The sequence below is a fragment of the Canis lupus genome, chromosome 5 (genome assembly GCF_011100685.1).
Source record: "Canis lupus familiaris isolate Mischka breed German Shepherd chromosome 5, alternate assembly UU_Cfam_GSD_1.0, whole genome shotgun sequence".
Classification (NCBI taxonomy): domain Eukaryota; kingdom Metazoa; phylum Chordata; class Mammalia; order Carnivora; family Canidae; genus Canis; species Canis lupus.
The window spans coordinates 14577692-14593651 of record NC_049226.1 but is presented as its reverse complement, the minus strand read 5'-3'; the positions used below and the strand labels follow the sequence as shown (position 1 = coordinate 14593651).

Sequence of the window (15960 nt, the reverse complement as noted above, 5' to 3'; positions counted from 1 at the left end):
CTGTCTCCGCCCTTCCCCTTGGAGAGTAAATACGTTCGGGCGCCGTTCAAACGGCCCAATGAATGCTCGAGGTTTCCTGCGGCTGCTCCTCAACGATTGGTCGGAGCTCGTCGTCCCGCCCTCCCTATCACGCTTTTTGCCCCGCCCCTTCGCACACAAGATGGCGGCGCCCAGCGGAGTAGAGGCCGCGCTTGGGGTTTGCTGAGGCTGACTCCCTTTCCCACGACCCCTTTGGACGCAAAGAGTCGCGAGCCCAGAGGACGGGGGCCGGGCGGGGACAGGGGTACCTGCGTAGCTGGACCGCGAGCCCGCGCCCAGCCTGCGCCGCCCCCACCCGGCCCCGGCCCGACACCATCCGTTCCCGGTCTCCTCTCGGTCTGACCCACTGCCCGGCCGTGGTTCGCCGCCACCTGGCCTCCAAAGCTGAGCTCCCTCCTCCGGCCCGGGCTCACCTCCACTTTAGAGATGTTTGGCTTCTTCCCTCCCAGACAGCCTGGCGTCCAAACCGGGACTCCTGGACCGGCGTCTGGCCCCCTTTTCCCTCCACTGAGACTCCACCTCGCTCTCACCCGTTTCTTGCTCAGATTCTTGCTTCTCTCTGGCTTGGAGACTGCTCACTTCCCTTCCAGATTGACCCCTGACGCCCCCAAACATTAGCAGCCTTGACACCCGCCCTCAACCTGGAGCCAGCTTTCCTTTCGGATTAACCTCCACAGCCCTATCATGGAGGCTGTGTACCTGATAGTGAATGGGGTGGGCCTTGTGCTGGACCTGCTGACCTTGGTGTTGGACCTCAACTTCCTGCTGGTGTCCTCCCTCCTGGCTTCCCTGGCCTGGCTGCTGGCCTTCATCTACAACCTGCCACACACGGTACTGACTAGTCTTTTGCACTTGGGCCGCGGAGTCCTGCTTTCGTTGCTGGCCTTGATCGAAGCCTTGGTCCGTTTCACCTTTGGGGGCTTGCAGGCCTTGTGTACTTTGCTGTACAGCTGCTACTCTGGCCTGGAGAGCTTAAAGCTCCTGGGGCACCTGGCCTCTCACGGGGCACTGAGGAGCCGGGAGATCCTGCACCGGGGGGTGCTCAATGTGGTCTCCAGTGGTCATGCTTTGCTGCGCCAGGCCTGTGACATCTGTGCCATTGCCATGAGCCTCGTGGCCTATGTGATCAACAGCCTGGTCAACATCTGCCTCATAGGCACTCAGAACCTTTTCTCCCTAATGCTGGCCCTGTGGGATGCAGTGATGGGGCCGCTGTGGAGGATGACGGACGTTGTAGCTGCCTTCCTAGCCCACATTTCCAGCAGTGCCGTGGCCATGGCCATCCTCCTCTGGACCCCCTGCCAGCTAGCACTGGAGCTCCTAGCGTCAGCTGCCCGCCTCCTGACCAACTTCGTGCTCGTCAATGTCACCGGCCTGGTGCTGCTGGCTTGCGTGCTGGCAGTGATGGTGACCGTGTTGCACCCGGACCTCACCCTGAGACTGGCCACCCGGGCACTCAGTCAGCTCCATGCCCGGCCATCTTATCACCGGCTCCGAGAGGATGTCGTGCGGCTGTCTCGCCTAGCCCTGGACTTGGAGGCCTGGCGTCGAGTCTGGAGCCGCAGCCTGCAGCTGGCCACCTGGCCAAACCGGGGAGGGGCGCCTGGGGCCCCTCAGGGTGGCCCTAGGAGGGTGCCCCCAGCCAGGACCTGGCGACAGGACACTCTTCCTGAAGCAGGGCCCAGATCAGAGGCAGAAGAGGAGGAAGAGGTCAGGATGGCCAGAGCAACAGCTGCCCGTGGCCGGGAGAGGCTCAACGAGGAGGAGTCTGTAGCTGGGCAAGACCCGTGGAAGTTGCTCAAGGAGCAAGAGGAGCGGAAAAAGTGTGTCATCTGCCAGGACCAGAGCAAGACGGTGCTGCTTCTGCCCTGCCGGCACCTGTGCCTGTGCCAGGCTTGCACTGAGATCCTGATGCGTCACCCCGTCTACCACCGCAACTGCCCACTCTGCCGCCGGGGCATTCTGCAGACCCTCAATGTCTACCTCTGAAGACTCCTTCCCTGCCAGCCCACTTTTTCATGCTCCATGAAGCCACCTGCGCTAGGACAGCTTTAACACCTGACCTCCTGGTTCCTGGCCTGTATCCCCTCCTGCCCCCATGGCTGTCATGCCAAGCCTCCAGGCCATATCTCCAGGACATTGAGATAGGATACTCTGGAAGACTATGAGCTGGGTGGGGCAGGGTAACAGCTTCTCCTTACCCAGTGCGTCCCGGTGATGCCGGAGGTGGTGAGTGTGTCACTATGCAAGGCCCCGAGGCTGTTGGGGACTCCCCTCCAGCTTGCCGGGGCCCATCCAGATGCCAATCTCTGGGGCTCCCCCTCTACTTCTGGTTTTTCTGTTGAGGATTTGCAAGTCCTCTCCCTGACTCTTCCCCATTCCCTCCCCAGCTTCAGCAGCCACAACACATCACTGTCATTTGGATGTTTTGGTAACTCAAGGGCCTTGAAATGAACTTGAACCTTTGCTTTCACTCGGAGCACCTGTGTGCACTGGTAGGCCTAGGGGATAGTATCTCTCAGGTGCCTTGAGAGTTACCATTTCTGTCCATCTTGATCTTATGAGACTCCCTCCCAACCAGATCCAACAGCTAGGATCAAGAGTTTACCCCTTGGGGTGAGATGGGTGTCTGCACCTGGCTTTGGGACCACATTACCCTCTGGCACCCCAGCACCACTGGGAGCCTCAGGAGGGATACCAGATTTCCACTCCTACCCCTTTCATTCCCACATCACAGAGAACAATAGTATTTCCCCTCTGTCTCTCCCTGACATCGGGGAGAAGCAGACTGTACACATTTATTTCACTAGGGTCCAAATACAGAAGGGGCCAGCCTAGGGGTATGCAGCTCCCTGATGGGTCTGTCTGGCCATGTTTCTGGTGAATAAATTTCTGTTGACAGCTCTGATGGCCTCTGTGTGCATCCTAACAGGGCTGAGCAGTTGGTCAGCAGTAAGTGCACCCTAACTGATGTGCAGCCGGGTCCTTCAGTCCTGCTGGAGTCACTGTGGTCTGTGAGGGAGCTGGTGGCAGAAGAGATAAGATAGGATGTGAGGACTGTGCCTTGGGGAGAGCCCATGCCAGGTATGGCTGGTTAGCTTTCGCCCCCTCCAATTTGTGCCCTCACACACCTGGCTTTGGGAAAGCCCTCTCTATCTTTTCTACTTTGCCAGAATTAAGCCCAAGTAGAGAGGAGTGTGAACGTTCTCATCCCTTGAGTCAGCTTCCCAGCCTCTCTGGTGCCTCTCTTCCCAAGAGGTAATTTGGGGTTCTTGCTGCCTGGTGTCCAGTCTACCCTCTGATTCCTGGAGGAGCTGACGCTTGTCTTTGTGTCTCTTGGGCTGGAGTAGGCTGGGAGGCCTCCTGGCGGAGAGCTGGGAGCTAAAGCCGAGGACCTAATCCCAGTCCCCATGCTCAATCTGCTCTCACATGTCCAGTAAGGGGTGGGGGGGGGGCACTCCTGCGTAATTGTATGTTAAATCTAGGAGCATAATGCCAGGGGCAGCCTTCTGGAAACTGTTGGGTGGTTGGGCGGTGGGGGTGGGAGAGAGGGAATTAGAGTAGGTCAGGAAGAAACTGAGAAGAGGCCCCTCCGCATTCTCTGGGGTTGAGAGGCTGAACTGATTGTGGGTCTGGCAAACCCTGGATTGTTAGTCATGGGCTGGGGGTGGGGCTGAGCTGGCTTCTGAAGGTCAGAGGAGGGGAGCCTTGAAGGGGCTTTGTGGCTAGCCTCAGACTTGGTGGCGCGGCCCACCCAGGACTATCCCCTGCACGGTGGGGGGAGTTCCCCACATCTATCTTGGAGTTGGGAGGCCTGGGGAGGGCCTCTCCCCCCATCCCTCCCCAACCTTACAGAGGGCGCTGAGCAAGGGAAGGCTCGGCTCCTTCCAGTCTCTGTTTAATGTGAGGATAAACATTTTATGAGAGAAGATAAACTTCCTGAACTGGGAGCAAAGGACCCCCTTTTTCCGCACCCCCATCTGGAATTACATTGGCAGACCTCAATACCCGTCCTTCCCCTAACTACCCTGGCAGTCAGGAGCTCAAGCTCCCTGGGATTTTTGCTGCATTCTGGAGTTGGGACGCCCTCTTGTGCTCAACTCAGAAACTACTTTCCTCTAAGCCACCCAGGAACACACCACTTCCCTGGCAGGGGGGGACCAAAGAATAGCGTTCCAGTTATCCAGAGACCAGGCAGGCAGCCAGAGCAGTCATAGGTGCAAACCCTGGGATCCTTTATGTTGATCAGGGTAGGGGTGTGAATGGTGAAGGTAGCCCCTGCCCAGTTCATATGACATCTTTGAGTTAGAATAAAGGTGGCCAGGGCCCGGTGCCAAGGCATCCTCAGCCAAGCACTCCTGCACACATCCAACACAACTTAGGCAGCAGCTCAATGGAGCGGCTTCTCATTCACCTGGGCCTGTTTCCTGTATCTCCTGCTGCATGACTCATCCAGCCCAGGAGCTCTTCCTTCTGCCTGACCACCGCCCTGCACATCCTCCCCAGCGCTCCCTCTCCCCTCCCCCATCCTCACAACCAGGGCATTCTCACCGGTAAAGAAGAAAGCCTGAGCCAGAAGGATTTTTTTGTTGTTGATTTATTGAATAATCTCTGAGAAAAGGGCCCAGGAATAGGAGGGACAAGGAGGACCCAGAGAAACAGAGCACCAGGAAGAGGGCACCCTGCCTCTAGGGTCCCCGGGCCAGAGCAAATGGGGACCTACACCTGCCAGCACAGAGTGCTCCTTTGGTTTTGGGCAGAAATCCAGCCGCTGCCCCAGACTGCCAGCCCCGATCTCAGACAGCCTCTGTCCCCGTTCTCTGACAGCAGCAGGACGGAGTCATTCACAACATCCCCAGGGGGGCCAGCCCTCCCGGATGGTGTGGCTGTCACTGTCACACTCTCCCCCCCTAGGAGTGAGAGAGGTTGAGCTCACTTTGCAGCGGGCATCAAGCAAAGACGGGGGAGTTGTGCCAGTCAGAATACACCAGAAATCCCGAGAAGGTGCTGTCTGTCTTGATGCTGGCATAGATGCCAATGTAATCGCCCACGCCCACCTGCACCCACACCTGGTCCTCTGGCTCCAGCCTCACCATGGCGCCCCCTGACAGCGAGGCTGGTTTGGGCCACCCCCCAAAAAACTGGAAGAAAGAGGCGATGGACTCGCCATTCTTGACCAGATCGAACTGCAGGCTAGCCCGGTAGACGGTGGCGTGGACCGCGAAGTAGTAGACCCCGGGCACCTGGCAGGTGAACTTGCCGGTGGCGGCGTCGTAGTGTCCCTGCTCGTTCACCAGCACGCGGTCGAAGGGTAGGGGCGCGTCGGACGGCGGAGGCACCCGGCTCTCGGAGCGCTTGGCGCTGAAGGCGGAGCGCGGGGGCACGGAGCACTCGCCGGCCGGCCCGGTGGCCCCCGCGGGTCCCGCCTCTCCTCTCGGCCCGGGCTCCCCCCGCGGCCCCGGCAGTCCTGCGGGGTGCGGGGCGCGGGGCGCGGTCAGGGGCGAGCGCGGCGGCGGCGGCGGCCCCCGGCCCCCTCCCCGCCCTGCCGGCCCTGCCCGCCCCCAGAGGGTCCCCGGGCCGCGCGCGGCGCCACCCGCCCCGCTCCGGGAGCCCGAGCCCCGAGCCCCGAGCCCCGAGCCCCGAGCCCGCGGCGCCCCCTGGCGGGACCCCGAGCCCCGGCCCTCCGCCCGGCCGACGGCGACCCCGCCGCCTGCTTACCCGGCCTCCCGCCCTCGCCTTTCTCTCCCGGAGCCCCGGGCGCGCCGTCGCGGCCGTCGCGGCCGTCCCTGCCGGGCAGGCCCTGGCTGCCGTGGTGGCCCGGCGTGCCGGGAAGCCCGGGGTGCCCCGGGCACAGGCTGGGGATCTTGTTGTCGTCCAGCGGGGCCGAGCCGGCCGCCAGGCCCAGGAGCAGCAGGGCGACGAGCGGCCTCATGGCGCTGGCACGGGCGCTCCGGCCGCCGGGTCTCGCAGTCTGCGGGCCGGGCGGGACGGGAGTCGGGACCCAGAAGCCCGGGCCGGCTCGCTCCCCGCCCCGGCGCGGCCCACTGGGTCCCCACCCCAGCGCCACCCGCCTGAGGCTGAGCGGCCGCGGGGCAGCGGGAGAGGCGCCCCCAGGGCCGGGACCGAGGGCGCCGGGGGCGGGGGCGGCGGGAGAGGCTGGCGGCTCCCCCCACCCGGGCCCTGCCGTCCCCACCCCCGCCCGTCCCCCGCCACACTCACCCCTCCCGGCTCCCCGGCCTCCTTCGGGCGCTCGCTGCTCCGGACCCTCCGGCTGACCCTGCCCCGCCCCTGCGCTCGTCCCCTGCCCTCGGCGTCCCCCCGGTCCGGGTTCGCTCCCTGCCGGCTCCGCTCCGCTCCTCCCAGACTCCAAGAGGAAACCAGTTGTTCAGGGGCCAGGAGCTCCCGGCCGGGAAATAGCAGGGAAATAACTCGTGGTGTCGCCCGGCCGCCGGCCAAGGCTTGGGGGAGAAGGGAGGGGGAGTCTCAGCCGGGCACAGAGAGGCAGGGCTGTGAGACAGACGCCGGGACACCCGCTGCTCCGAGGAGCCGCAAGGAGAGATGCTGCGATGCCAGGGACCAGGGACAGGCCCAGTCCCGGGAAGTAGAAGCTGAGAACCCAGAGGGCAGAGTTCTAGAGGCGGACGGACAGCTGGATCCCTGGGACCCGAACAGGCAGGGCCTGCCACATGCCTAGGCACTCGGTACAGTTTTGTTGAATAAATGAAAGAGTCAGAAGGCAGGTGATGGAGAACTTGAGAAAGTAGGTGGCAAAGGGAAGGCACGAGATTGGAGGTGGTGCTCAGATGGGAAGCACTCCTCACGGTCGGTGGCTCAGTGGCTCAGTGGAGCTGGGGAAGTAAAGGGCAGGGAAGCTTCCATTAGCCCTGCCGAGGACTTCTCTTCCCCTCCCTGGGAGGCTCCAGAGAGGATGGGGAGAGTCCCCTGCCTGCCCGCCCTGACAGGCAAAGCTGGACCGGCAGGCAGAGGGCAGGGGCCTGCTTCAGGGTCAGGGTTGGGCACAAGCCTCCAGGCCAGCCGCCTCAGGTAGCCTGTTGCAGTTGAAAGGCCAGGGGGTACCCAGTAGAGCTAGGCCAGACTGGCACTGGCGCTCCGCCTCCTGGCAGACAGAGCGGCAGGGGGGCAGGACGCTGCCTGTGGGGGTGCAGTGGGGCACAAGCAGCCCGCAGAGGAGCCTCCGGAAGTTCTGGTAGCAGGGCAGACTTGTCAGGCTCTGTGGAAGGAGGAGATCAGCCCTCAGGCACCCCACTCCCTAGGCTCCCTCCACATCTGGGGGTCCCTCCTAATCTCTGCCCAGAGCACCTTGTAACCTCTGAGGATCTCCACCACCTCCTCCTGGGTGGCCATGCCCACCCAGACGTTAGGGAAGGCCGTGGTGTTGTAGCTCAGGCCGGTGCACATCTCCACCTGGACAGGCTCACAGGCCAGCTCTGCGGGGGTGGGAGGGGAGAATCACTGTGGGGGTACCCTGGCTTCTGACCTGGGGCAAGTCCCCTAACCACTCGCTCCGGGTCAGATGGGGGCTGTTGCGGGAATCAAAGGAGATAACGTGCACGGAGATGCTCTGTGCACGTCGTGGGTGCCCGTTATCCTCGAGAGCCTGCCCGAACATCCTTCGCTGGCCCTGGGCATCATGCAGGTGTCTCTTTGACCTCGGGAGTGTGGGTCACCGACATTGGCAGAGCCTGCTGGGCATCTGAAAGGAACTCCCCTGTCCCCTGTCCTTGCCTCCATCATCATCATCATCATCATCATCATCATCATCATCATCATCTGCTTCTTCTTTTTTTAAGTAGGATCCACACCCAAGGTGGGGCTTAAACTCATGACCCCAAGATCAAGAGTTACATACTCTACCAACCAAGCCAGCCAGGTGCCCCTCACCTTCCTCTCTGAGGTGGGCTGTGCAGAGGGTGCTGAGTGACGAGGCTGGGCTGGTTCTCGAAACCCCAGCCATCGACTCCCAGATTCCCACTTCCCTGGTGACATTAAGTACAATTGCCCCCACCATGTGAGAATCCCTCCCGGACTCTGTGGTGTAGCTCCAGGGTCAGGATCCTGAGTCCCCCCATCAGGGAGGACAGGGGTGGGCTGTTATGAAGCATGGCAGTGGGGTTTCTATGACCGGATCCCCAGCCTGCCCTGGCCTGCCAGGCCCTGCCTATGGTGCTCTGGGGTGCACTTCTCACCTGGAGGTGGGAACAAGGGGCTGCTGCAACTGTCATCACTGCTGTCTGTGCAGTGTCTCCATGTGTCACATGTCCACTGCAGACTCTTACATCCTCCATCATGGCAGGAGAACTCTCCCGGCCCACAGGGATCTATAGGCAGAGCAGGCATGGCAGTGGGGACACACCTGTGCCCCTACCCTGCCTTCACGGTCCCCTGACTGGGATCTGGAGCCCTTCCTCGTTCTCCTGGAGGAGCTTCTGCGGCCCACACCCGCTCACCCAGGGACACCTACTCTCTGTGGCATTGAGGGCCTGGTAGGTGGCAGAGAAGCCACCACTGCTGATGCCACGGTCCGTCCTAAAGAGCACTACCAGGTGCTGGTGCGAGGAGATGAGGCGAGGTGGTGGCTCCGCTCCGCAGAACCTGCCCGAGGCAGAGAGCAGACCTGGGCAGGGGGCCCTGAACCTCCGGGGTGCTCCCACGGGCCTCACTCTGAGCTGGTGCTCTGGGCGGTGTCAGTGGGGATGGGACACAGGGCTGCTGACTCAGGGAACTTAGTGCCACATATTTAGTGGGCAAAGCCTTAAGCAAATGGTGGACTCGAGCCAGTTGGCGATGAGAAAAACCAGCGAGGGTTTGAGGGGAAGCGGGAGTGGGCCCCACGGGGCAGGAGAGCCAGGCAGGGAGGGCACAGGAAAATGACCTTGTGCACAGGGCAACACGAAGCAAAGGTTTTGGGCTAAGGAAGAACAAGACTCTTCCTCCGGTGACGGTGAAGAGGCCTCTGGCTTAGAGCAGAAGGCGATGGAAGCCAGGGAGAGAGCAGGGTCAATCTGCAGGAGGCCTTGCCCGTCAGAGTTTCTCCGGGGCTGCTGCTCAGCGGCTACCTGCCCAGGAGGCCGAGGGCCCCTGAGTCGCTGGTCTCGTACACGGCCACGTAGTCCAGCTTGCACTCGTCCTGGGCTTCCAGGCTGAAGTTGTGGAATTGCAGTCCCAGGCCGTGTCCCGCAGGCACTGAGATGTGCCAGGTGCAGAGCTGGGGGAGGGCACGGATGGGGTCGCTCAGGCTGCGTCTCCCGTCCTGAGCTGGGCATCCAGCTGCAGGCCGGGTAGGAAGCGGCTGGCGGCGGCCCACCCAGCTCTCGCACTGGTGGTGGATGGGCCTTTTAACTCCTCTGCTCTCCGAGAGACGGTTACCCAGCCCAGGAACACCTGGCTACCTGGTAAGCTCTAAAAACTGTTCCCTTGCTGCCTGTTTGAGCTCTGACCCCTGCAAGAACCAGGCAGTGTCTCCCATGCTGTTCCCCATCACAGGTGTGCCCGCAGGTGCCACATCCCCCTCCCTGTGGTGCACCGGCTTACCTGTTGGTGAGGGTACCGCTGCAGGTAGCCAGGAGCGGAGAAAGTACCCTGGAGCCCGGTCAGATTCCCCCCACACCCTGCAGAGAGGAGGAGGCTCATGAGTTTGCCAGGGTCTGGGCCAGCAGGAACCGCAGGGGAGAGTTTTGGCCAGGCCCTTGAAGAAGCACGTCTGGGCCAGAAGAACATCCAGGCAAGCTTGGGGCTGGGCCAGAGCTGGGGAGCCCAGGCCGAACCTGGATCGGATGCCCGAGGACAGTACCCGCCCTGCACCCGGCAGGGCCCGTACCCAAGAACTTGGCACTGCAGTTGGTCTCATCACTGCCATCAGCGCAGTTGGCAAAACCATCGCACACTGAGTCAGGCAGCAGGCAGACGAGCTGGTCACAGGGGAACTCGTCCTCAGCACAGCTCCCTGGGGACGGGTGTCTGCATTCAGAAACTCCCAGAGTTGGCACCCCTTTTGCCAGGGCTGGGCGTGTCTGGAGGGTAGGGGAGGGGACCCTTGAGAGGCAGCCAGAGACACGGTGGGAAAACACTCACCATTCCCAGGAGTCACAGCCTGGTACCAGGCATGGAAACCAGATCCTTCCACACTGCTGTCGGAGACGAAGGCCACCCGGAGGTGGCTGGCGTTGGTGTTGAGTGTTGGGGGAGGCACCCTCCCACACACTCTGCAAGAAGCCAGGGTGGGGGTGTTGGAGGCTCAGAGCTCGGGGCCAGCCGGGGTGGAGGCTGCCTGGGCCCTGCAGTCCTCTTTCCTCAAGCCCTGGCCTGGTGACAGTGGGGTCAGAAGGCATCCTTTCATGTCCCAGGGAGCTCTGACTCTCCTGACCTGCATGTCCATCCTTGTGGCATTTGTTCATGGGCCACATAGGTGGGGGAAGGCGACCTTCCTGAGGTCATACAGCAGGCTGGTGGCAGAGCTGGGCCCAGGTTGGGTCTCTCAGCTTCCTCCCAGTCCAGTCTTTCCCACTGCTGCTCCCTGGCTCTGTCCTCTAGACAGTGGCACAGGGCAGGGGTGAGTATCCTGGGGGCGGAGGGACCCACCTGAGGAGGGGTCCTTCAGGCTCAGGGGAGATTTCCAAGCGATCAAAAAGACAGGAGGCCACGCTCTCCATGCTGAGCGCTTCGATCTTGAGCTGTATGGCTTGGTCTGTGGCCACCTGGATGTGCCACACACAGTGGGCGTTGGGTGGGTAAGGGTCTGGGTAGTTGGGGCTGCTGAAGAAGCCCCTCGGGCCAGGAAGGAGGCCCCCACAGGCTGCAGAGATGAAGATTAGAGTTCCGAGGTTGAAAGGATTTCCAAGTTTCCTCTTCCTGGCCCCTGCCCTCCCCTCCTGATATCTTGGGCTCTTCTCCAGGAAGATTGTCCTGGGTACTCACTGGGCGTGGGGGAGGGGCTCATGCCTGCCTCCTCCAGCTGTCCTTTAGGGTCCCCAGATGCCGGAGAGATGGTGGTGGTGGAGGGAGCAGTGGGGTTGGTGGTCGTGTTGGGGGTCAGGCCTTCGGCAGGCAGTGGGTGAGAGGAGGCCCCGGACAGGGCTGTAGCCCGAAACTCTGGAGGTGGGAAGATGGGGGAGTGGGGTTCAGAGGACCTGGATCCCCAGAGGCGACAGATCGAGTGGCTCATGGAATCTCATTCCAAAGTCCTCCTCCCAAGCAGGGCGTGGTACTCACGGCCTAGGATGATGGCCACCAGCAGCCCGAGCAGCAGGAGGAGCAGGCTGGCCAGCAGGAGGACGCACAGCCAGGAGAAGTGGCAGTCTGGCTGCAGCCCTCGGGGGCGCCGACCTGCGGGTGGGGGGCAGGATGGCATTCTGAGAGCTCCTTAGGCAACCCTCACACTGTCCTCAGCTCCTGGGCCTCTCTGTCCTCCCCTGGGTCGCTCCCCGAGATGGTTACCGTGCCAGGGAGCTGGGACGCCGCTGCTGGCATCCTCCCGGAAGGCCGCTGGAGGGCACGGTGGCCCTGATTCAGGCTCAAAAGCAGGATTGCAGAACTCAGTCTGAAAGGGAAAGACTTGAGGGTGGAGGGCCAGTGGCGGCACTGCCTGGCTGGCACGTCCCTGGGCACGGCCAGCCCTAGGCGGGGATCTGGGTCCTGGGAGAGCTGTCCCACGGGACCCTTACCTTGCTCAGCCCTGTCACCTCCACACACAGGACGACATCTGAGCATTCCTTCATGGCTCGGGGCTCTGCATGGCTCTTGGAGAGTCCCTGTGATGGCCTGAGGCCGCCAAGGGCCCCTCCCTGACCCCAGAAGCCTCTCTGAGGGGCAGCTTCTGCTCCCTTTGGGAAGGGGCAGCTGCACCAGACCAACACTCAGACTGCCCTTGGCCGCCGGGTTCAGGCTCCTGGCTCCTCCGTCCCTGCGCCAGGGAAGCAGCCGGAGGAATTCGCAAAGGCATGAAATGGTCCCTTAATCCAACTCAGCTGAGGATGCTAAGGTCAAGGGCTTGGCCCTGGGCAGCCGTCCTTAAAGGCACAGGCGGTGGCTGAGAACACCCCGCATCCCACAGAGGAGAGTAGGTGCTCTGTGTGTGTGGGTGACTCCCCCTTTCCTACTTTCCTAACTTCCCCCAAAGTGTTGAGTGAGCACTTGAGGGGCGCCTGGAGGGAAGGAGGACAATGCAGGCACGAGGGCGCCTGGGAGCCGGGTGGAGGGTTTGGCCGCTGGAAGGCCTACGAGCCCTGAGGGCTCCAGGCAAACCCTGCCGCCCTCCCGTCCGGGGCCTGGGGCCTGGGGCCAAGCCTGGGTCTTTGGGAGTCCCCGTGACAGTACCTGTGTGGCCCGGGAGAGAAGCGGTACAGGGAGCATGTGTCGCCGTGACCGGGAGCAGGAGGGGCTGGCCGCCTCTTCCTGGGGCCCCCCGGCCTGCGCAGAGCAGAAGGGGTGCCGAGTCCTCGGACAGGTGGGCCGGGCAGGCCCTCTGCTAAGCTTGGTGTCATCGAGTCTGGCACTTGGTGCCATCTGCTGCTGCGGGATAGAAAACCCGCCCTCCGCAAGCTAGACCCCTTCATGCCTCTTCCACGGTGACGACATTCTCTTGGAAAACCCCAGCCTGGCCCAGCAGTCCTCGGGGACAAAGCGGGGGGCTTCGTGTTAGCCATGCTCGGCCGGGTCGGGCAGGGCGCGATGAGGGAGGCTACTCTTTTTTTTTTTTTTTAATGATAGAGATTGAGAGAGAGAGAGAGAGAGAGGCAGAGACACAGGCAGAGGGAGAAGCAGGCTCCATGCACCGGGAGCCCGACGTGGGATTCGATCCCGGGTCTCCAGGATCGCGCCCTGGGCCAAAGGCAGGTGCCAAACCGCTGCGCCACCCAGGGATCCCGAGGGAGGCTACTCTTGGCAGGACGTTACTCAGTCGGCCCCGGGCAAGAGGCCTCGCGGTTTGTTTCCCTCCTTAGGTCACGCGGCTGCGGAGAAGTGCAACAATTCACAGACGACGGCACCGAGGCTTCCCAAGGCCAAGTGGCCGGTGCGATACAGAGGCAAGACTCGAATCCAGGGCCGGGGAAACCCAAGGTACGTGCCTTCCAGGACACACCTGTCTTCCTCTGCTGGGGCCCAGGCTTGTGGCGACAGCGACAGCAGGGAACAGAGGAACCCGGAGTGGGGAGAGGAAACAGAGGCAGCAGATTCTGTGATGCTTAGGCTGCTGTCCTCATACTTGGGGTGGGGGGACCCTTCACCCACAGGCTCTTCTCCAGTCATCTCCTGGGGGGCCCTGTTTTGGGGGGCAAGCCATTTTTCTTGGACCCTTGGATGGGGACAGCTTTCAGAGGGTTTGAGAAGTCAAAAGTATTTACATCATGATGCTAAGATCTTATTTGATCTTATTAAGATCTTATTTGCCTTTTCTTTTAAAAAGTTATATTAAATTATTTATTCATGAGAGACACAGAGAGAGAGGCAGAAGCACAGGGAGAGGGAGAAGCAGGCTCCCCGCGAGGAGCCCGAGGCGGGACTTGATCCCAGGACCCCAGGATCACGACTGAGCCAAAGGTAGATGCTCAACCACTGAGCCACCCAAGTGCCCCCTTATTTCCTTTTCATTTGTGAGCACACAGGACAGGTTTCCAGAGGCTGTGCGGGAAGCTTCCCTCTAGCTTTGCCATTGCCCATCCTCTGGGTAAGGGGAACTTGAGAGATACCCCAGTGATTTCTAGCTCTCTTGGGCTTCTGCTTGTATTACTGAGAGGGCGGCTCCCTGTAGCTCCCCCATGCTGACCCACACATGGTTCTCTCTCCTTGACTCCCTGTGGCTCTTCTTTTTTTAAAAATATTTTATTTATTTATTCATGAGTGACAGAGAGAGAGAGAGAGAGAGAGAGAGAGAGAGACAGAAGCAGGCTCCGTGCAGGGAGCCCGACCTGAGACTCGATCCCGGGACTCCAGGATCAGGCCCTGGGCTGCAGGTGGCGCTAAACCGCTGCACCACTGGGGCTGCCCATCCCTGTGGCTCTTCTGCCACCAGGAAGGGTGAGGCCAGCCGGAGGTTGGCTAGAACATTCTGGGACCTCCCGCTCTCCAGCTTTCTCTCCTGCTAATTTGCTACCTCAAACTTCCACTTCAGCCAGACCAGCCTCTTCTTTGTCCCTGGAACATGCCATGTCCTTCCTACTAAAGACAAGTGTCCAGATGGAGAATGCTTTCCTTCCTTGTTCCGAGGGCCAGCACCAGTGGTGTACATTAGGAACCGTCAATCCTGTCCTCTCGTTCCCCTTGTCCACTGCCAGCCCTAGCCTTGACCCTCATCCCCCGGTTTCTGGATCATCTCAAGCTCTAGGAGCCTGGAAGATGGCAGCTTGATCCCAGCCGGCCTTCCGTGATCTCCAAGAGACAGGCTACAGCAAAATATCAGGAAATTAGAAATGCTCGTCCCTTGGATTTGGATCCTCCCTTCTGTGGTTCTGCTTCACTGATTCTGGTTTGGGCAATGCTATACTTACTTTGCATTCCTGAGCCTTTATTGCATGTCGTTTGGAGGCGAAAAGAAGAAACAGCATCCTGAGAGGCTGGGGAACCAAACATTGCCTGAGCATCAGCCACTAAGAGAATGTGGATGTTGATGGCACAGTCCTGGAAATGTGTGTGTGTGTGTAGGAGGTGGACATTTGAATACCTAGTATGTTCCTGACACAACTCTGAGTAGGTATTGTTATGCTCGGATTACAGAGGAGGAAACTGAGGCTCAGAGCAATTAAGTAATTTGCTTGGACTGTAAATGCAAATCTCTCTGCTGCCTGCTGCCTCCTGCTCAGGTGCTCATTTCTGCCTCTAGAGCGACAAAGGGTAGGGGTCCTCAGAGGTGCCTGGTGCCGACCCTGCTGGGGGCTAGGTGTGGGACAGATTGTGGTTTTGCTCTTGGGTGTGTGTGGAAGTACTGAGTCAGGGGGTTCAGCTGTTCCTGCTGTTCAGACACAAGGTTGGAAAATTTGCTGCAGAAAGTCCTGAAGAGGCTGTCAATTATTCACCCAGAAGTCAGAGTACTGAGATAGAAATGAGAATTGTCCTGCCTCTGCCTTTGACAAACCAGGGGACTTGAGTCAGCCTTCTCTAGTGCTTGTGTCCTCACTGGCAAAATGAGAATATGGACAAGGTGACCTCTACGGTCCTGACTCTGACGCTTTACGGAAAGAAATATGTATCTTCTGAGCACTGGTCATTAAAAAAAATCTAGAGTAACTCTTTAAATTGGAACCAGAGGCATGAAAGGCCCCCTCACTTGGGACTTTGAGGCGTGTATTTATAGAGAAGTGACTTAGGAGGAAGACACTTGAACTGAGAACTTCCAGGTCCAATCTCCTCAATGCAGATGAGGCACAAGGCCCAGCAAGAGGGAAGTTCTTGCTCAAGGTCACACAAGAACAGTTGCAGAGGGGAGAGCCCCCCCTTTCCTCCCCAGGGGGAGGCCTGCTGGAAGGCAAGCAAAGAATGGGGGAAGAAATCCCAGTTGCTAGGAGGCAAAGCTGATGGATAAAGAAACATGGGGACAGATTGTGTTTGAGATCTGTGTAGCACCCAGACCTGTTGCCATGGGAATGAGAAAGCCACAGGTTAAGTACGGAAGGGAGAGCTGGGGAGCAAGGGTGGAGTGGGCTGAACCCCTGCCCTTGACATTACCCATAGCCCTCTGCTCCCCTGTGGAAGACAACAGAAATGCACAGGTGGCTTCCACATCCAGTGAAAAACTGGTCAAGAGAGACGTGCGGCAAGGTACACTGATTTGGGGCTCACCCATCCCCTTTGCCAGGCGCCTTTTTCCATTGTAAAGACCACGCTGTTCACCTGTAGTTTTGGGGAAAGCAGCTGCCTTTAAAAATCTTATCCTGGGTCAGGCCACTTCCAGGGCAGGCCAGGGAGAAA

General features: G+C 60.4%; 3 protein-coding genes across 4 annotated transcripts; 1 reads left to right on the top strand and 2 right to left on the bottom strand.

The window, feature by feature from the left end:
• Nucleotides 1-136: 136 nt before the first annotated feature.
• RNF26 (ring finger protein 26) lies at nt 137-2944 on the top strand. The gene has a single exon (XM_038535922.1). The coding sequence runs from the start codon at nt 724-726 to the stop codon at nt 2026-2028; it is 1305 nt and encodes a 434-aa protein (XP_038391850.1). The 5' UTR covers nt 137-723; the 3' UTR covers nt 2029-2944.
• Nucleotides 2945-4618: 1674 nt separating this feature from the next.
• C1QTNF5 (C1q and TNF related 5) lies at nt 4619-6005 on the bottom strand. Its single transcript, XM_038535921.1, has 2 exons — nt 5758-6005; nt 4619-5506 (listed from the first exon to the last, which is right to left on the bottom strand). Exons 1-2 carry the CDS (start codon nt 5969-5971, stop codon nt 4989-4991), a joined length of 732 nt encoding a protein of 243 aa, XP_038391849.1. The 5' UTR covers nt 5972-6005; the 3' UTR covers nt 4619-4988.
• A 1010-nt stretch (nt 6006-7015) lies between these two features.
• Nucleotides 7016-11983, bottom strand: LOC489366 (membrane frizzled-related protein). Of its 2 annotated transcripts, XM_038535919.1 has the most exons (13): nt 11721-11983; nt 11494-11596; nt 11269-11382; nt 10975-11148; nt 10639-10852; nt 10132-10262; nt 9878-10003; nt 9592-9668; nt 9117-9265; nt 8522-8652; nt 8247-8378; nt 7360-7487; nt 7016-7270 (listed from the first exon to the last, which is right to left on the bottom strand). In XM_038535919.1, exons 1-13 carry the CDS (start codon nt 11772-11774, stop codon nt 7046-7048), a joined length of 1758 nt encoding a protein of 585 aa, XP_038391847.1. In that variant the 5' UTR covers nt 11775-11983; the 3' UTR covers nt 7016-7045. The 2 variants fall into 2 exon arrangements, with proteins under 2 accessions (XP_038391847.1, XP_038391848.1); XM_038535920.1 differs by lacking the exon at nt 7360-7487 and having other exon boundaries at nt 7046-7270.
• Between the last annotated feature and the right edge of the window lie 3977 nt (nt 11984-15960).

Coding starts and splice junctions, on each gene's coding strand:
- RNF26 (XM_038535922.1), top strand. CDS start 724: ATGGAGGCTGTGTACCTGATAGTGAATGGGGTGGGCCTTGTGCTGGAC.
- C1QTNF5 (XM_038535921.1), bottom strand. CDS start 5,971: ATGAGGCCGCTCGTCGCCCTGCTGCTCCTGGGCCTGGCGGCCGGCTCG. Junction 5,507..5,757: donor AGGCGAGGGCGGGAGGCCGG/GTAAGCAGGCGG, acceptor CGCACCCCGCAG/GACTGCCGGGGCCGCGGGGG.
- LOC489366 (XM_038535919.1), bottom strand. CDS start 11,774: ATGAAGGAATGCTCAGATGTCGTCCTGTGTGTGGAGGTGACAGGGCTG. Junction 8,379..8,521: donor GGCCCTCAATGCCACAGAGA/GTAGGTGTCCCT, acceptor CTCTGCCTATAG/ATCCCTGTGGGCCGGGAGAG. Junction 7,488..8,246: donor CCCCTTGTTCCCACCTCCAG/GTGAGAAGTGCA, acceptor CCACCCCCGCAG/AGCTGGCCTGTGAGCCTGTC.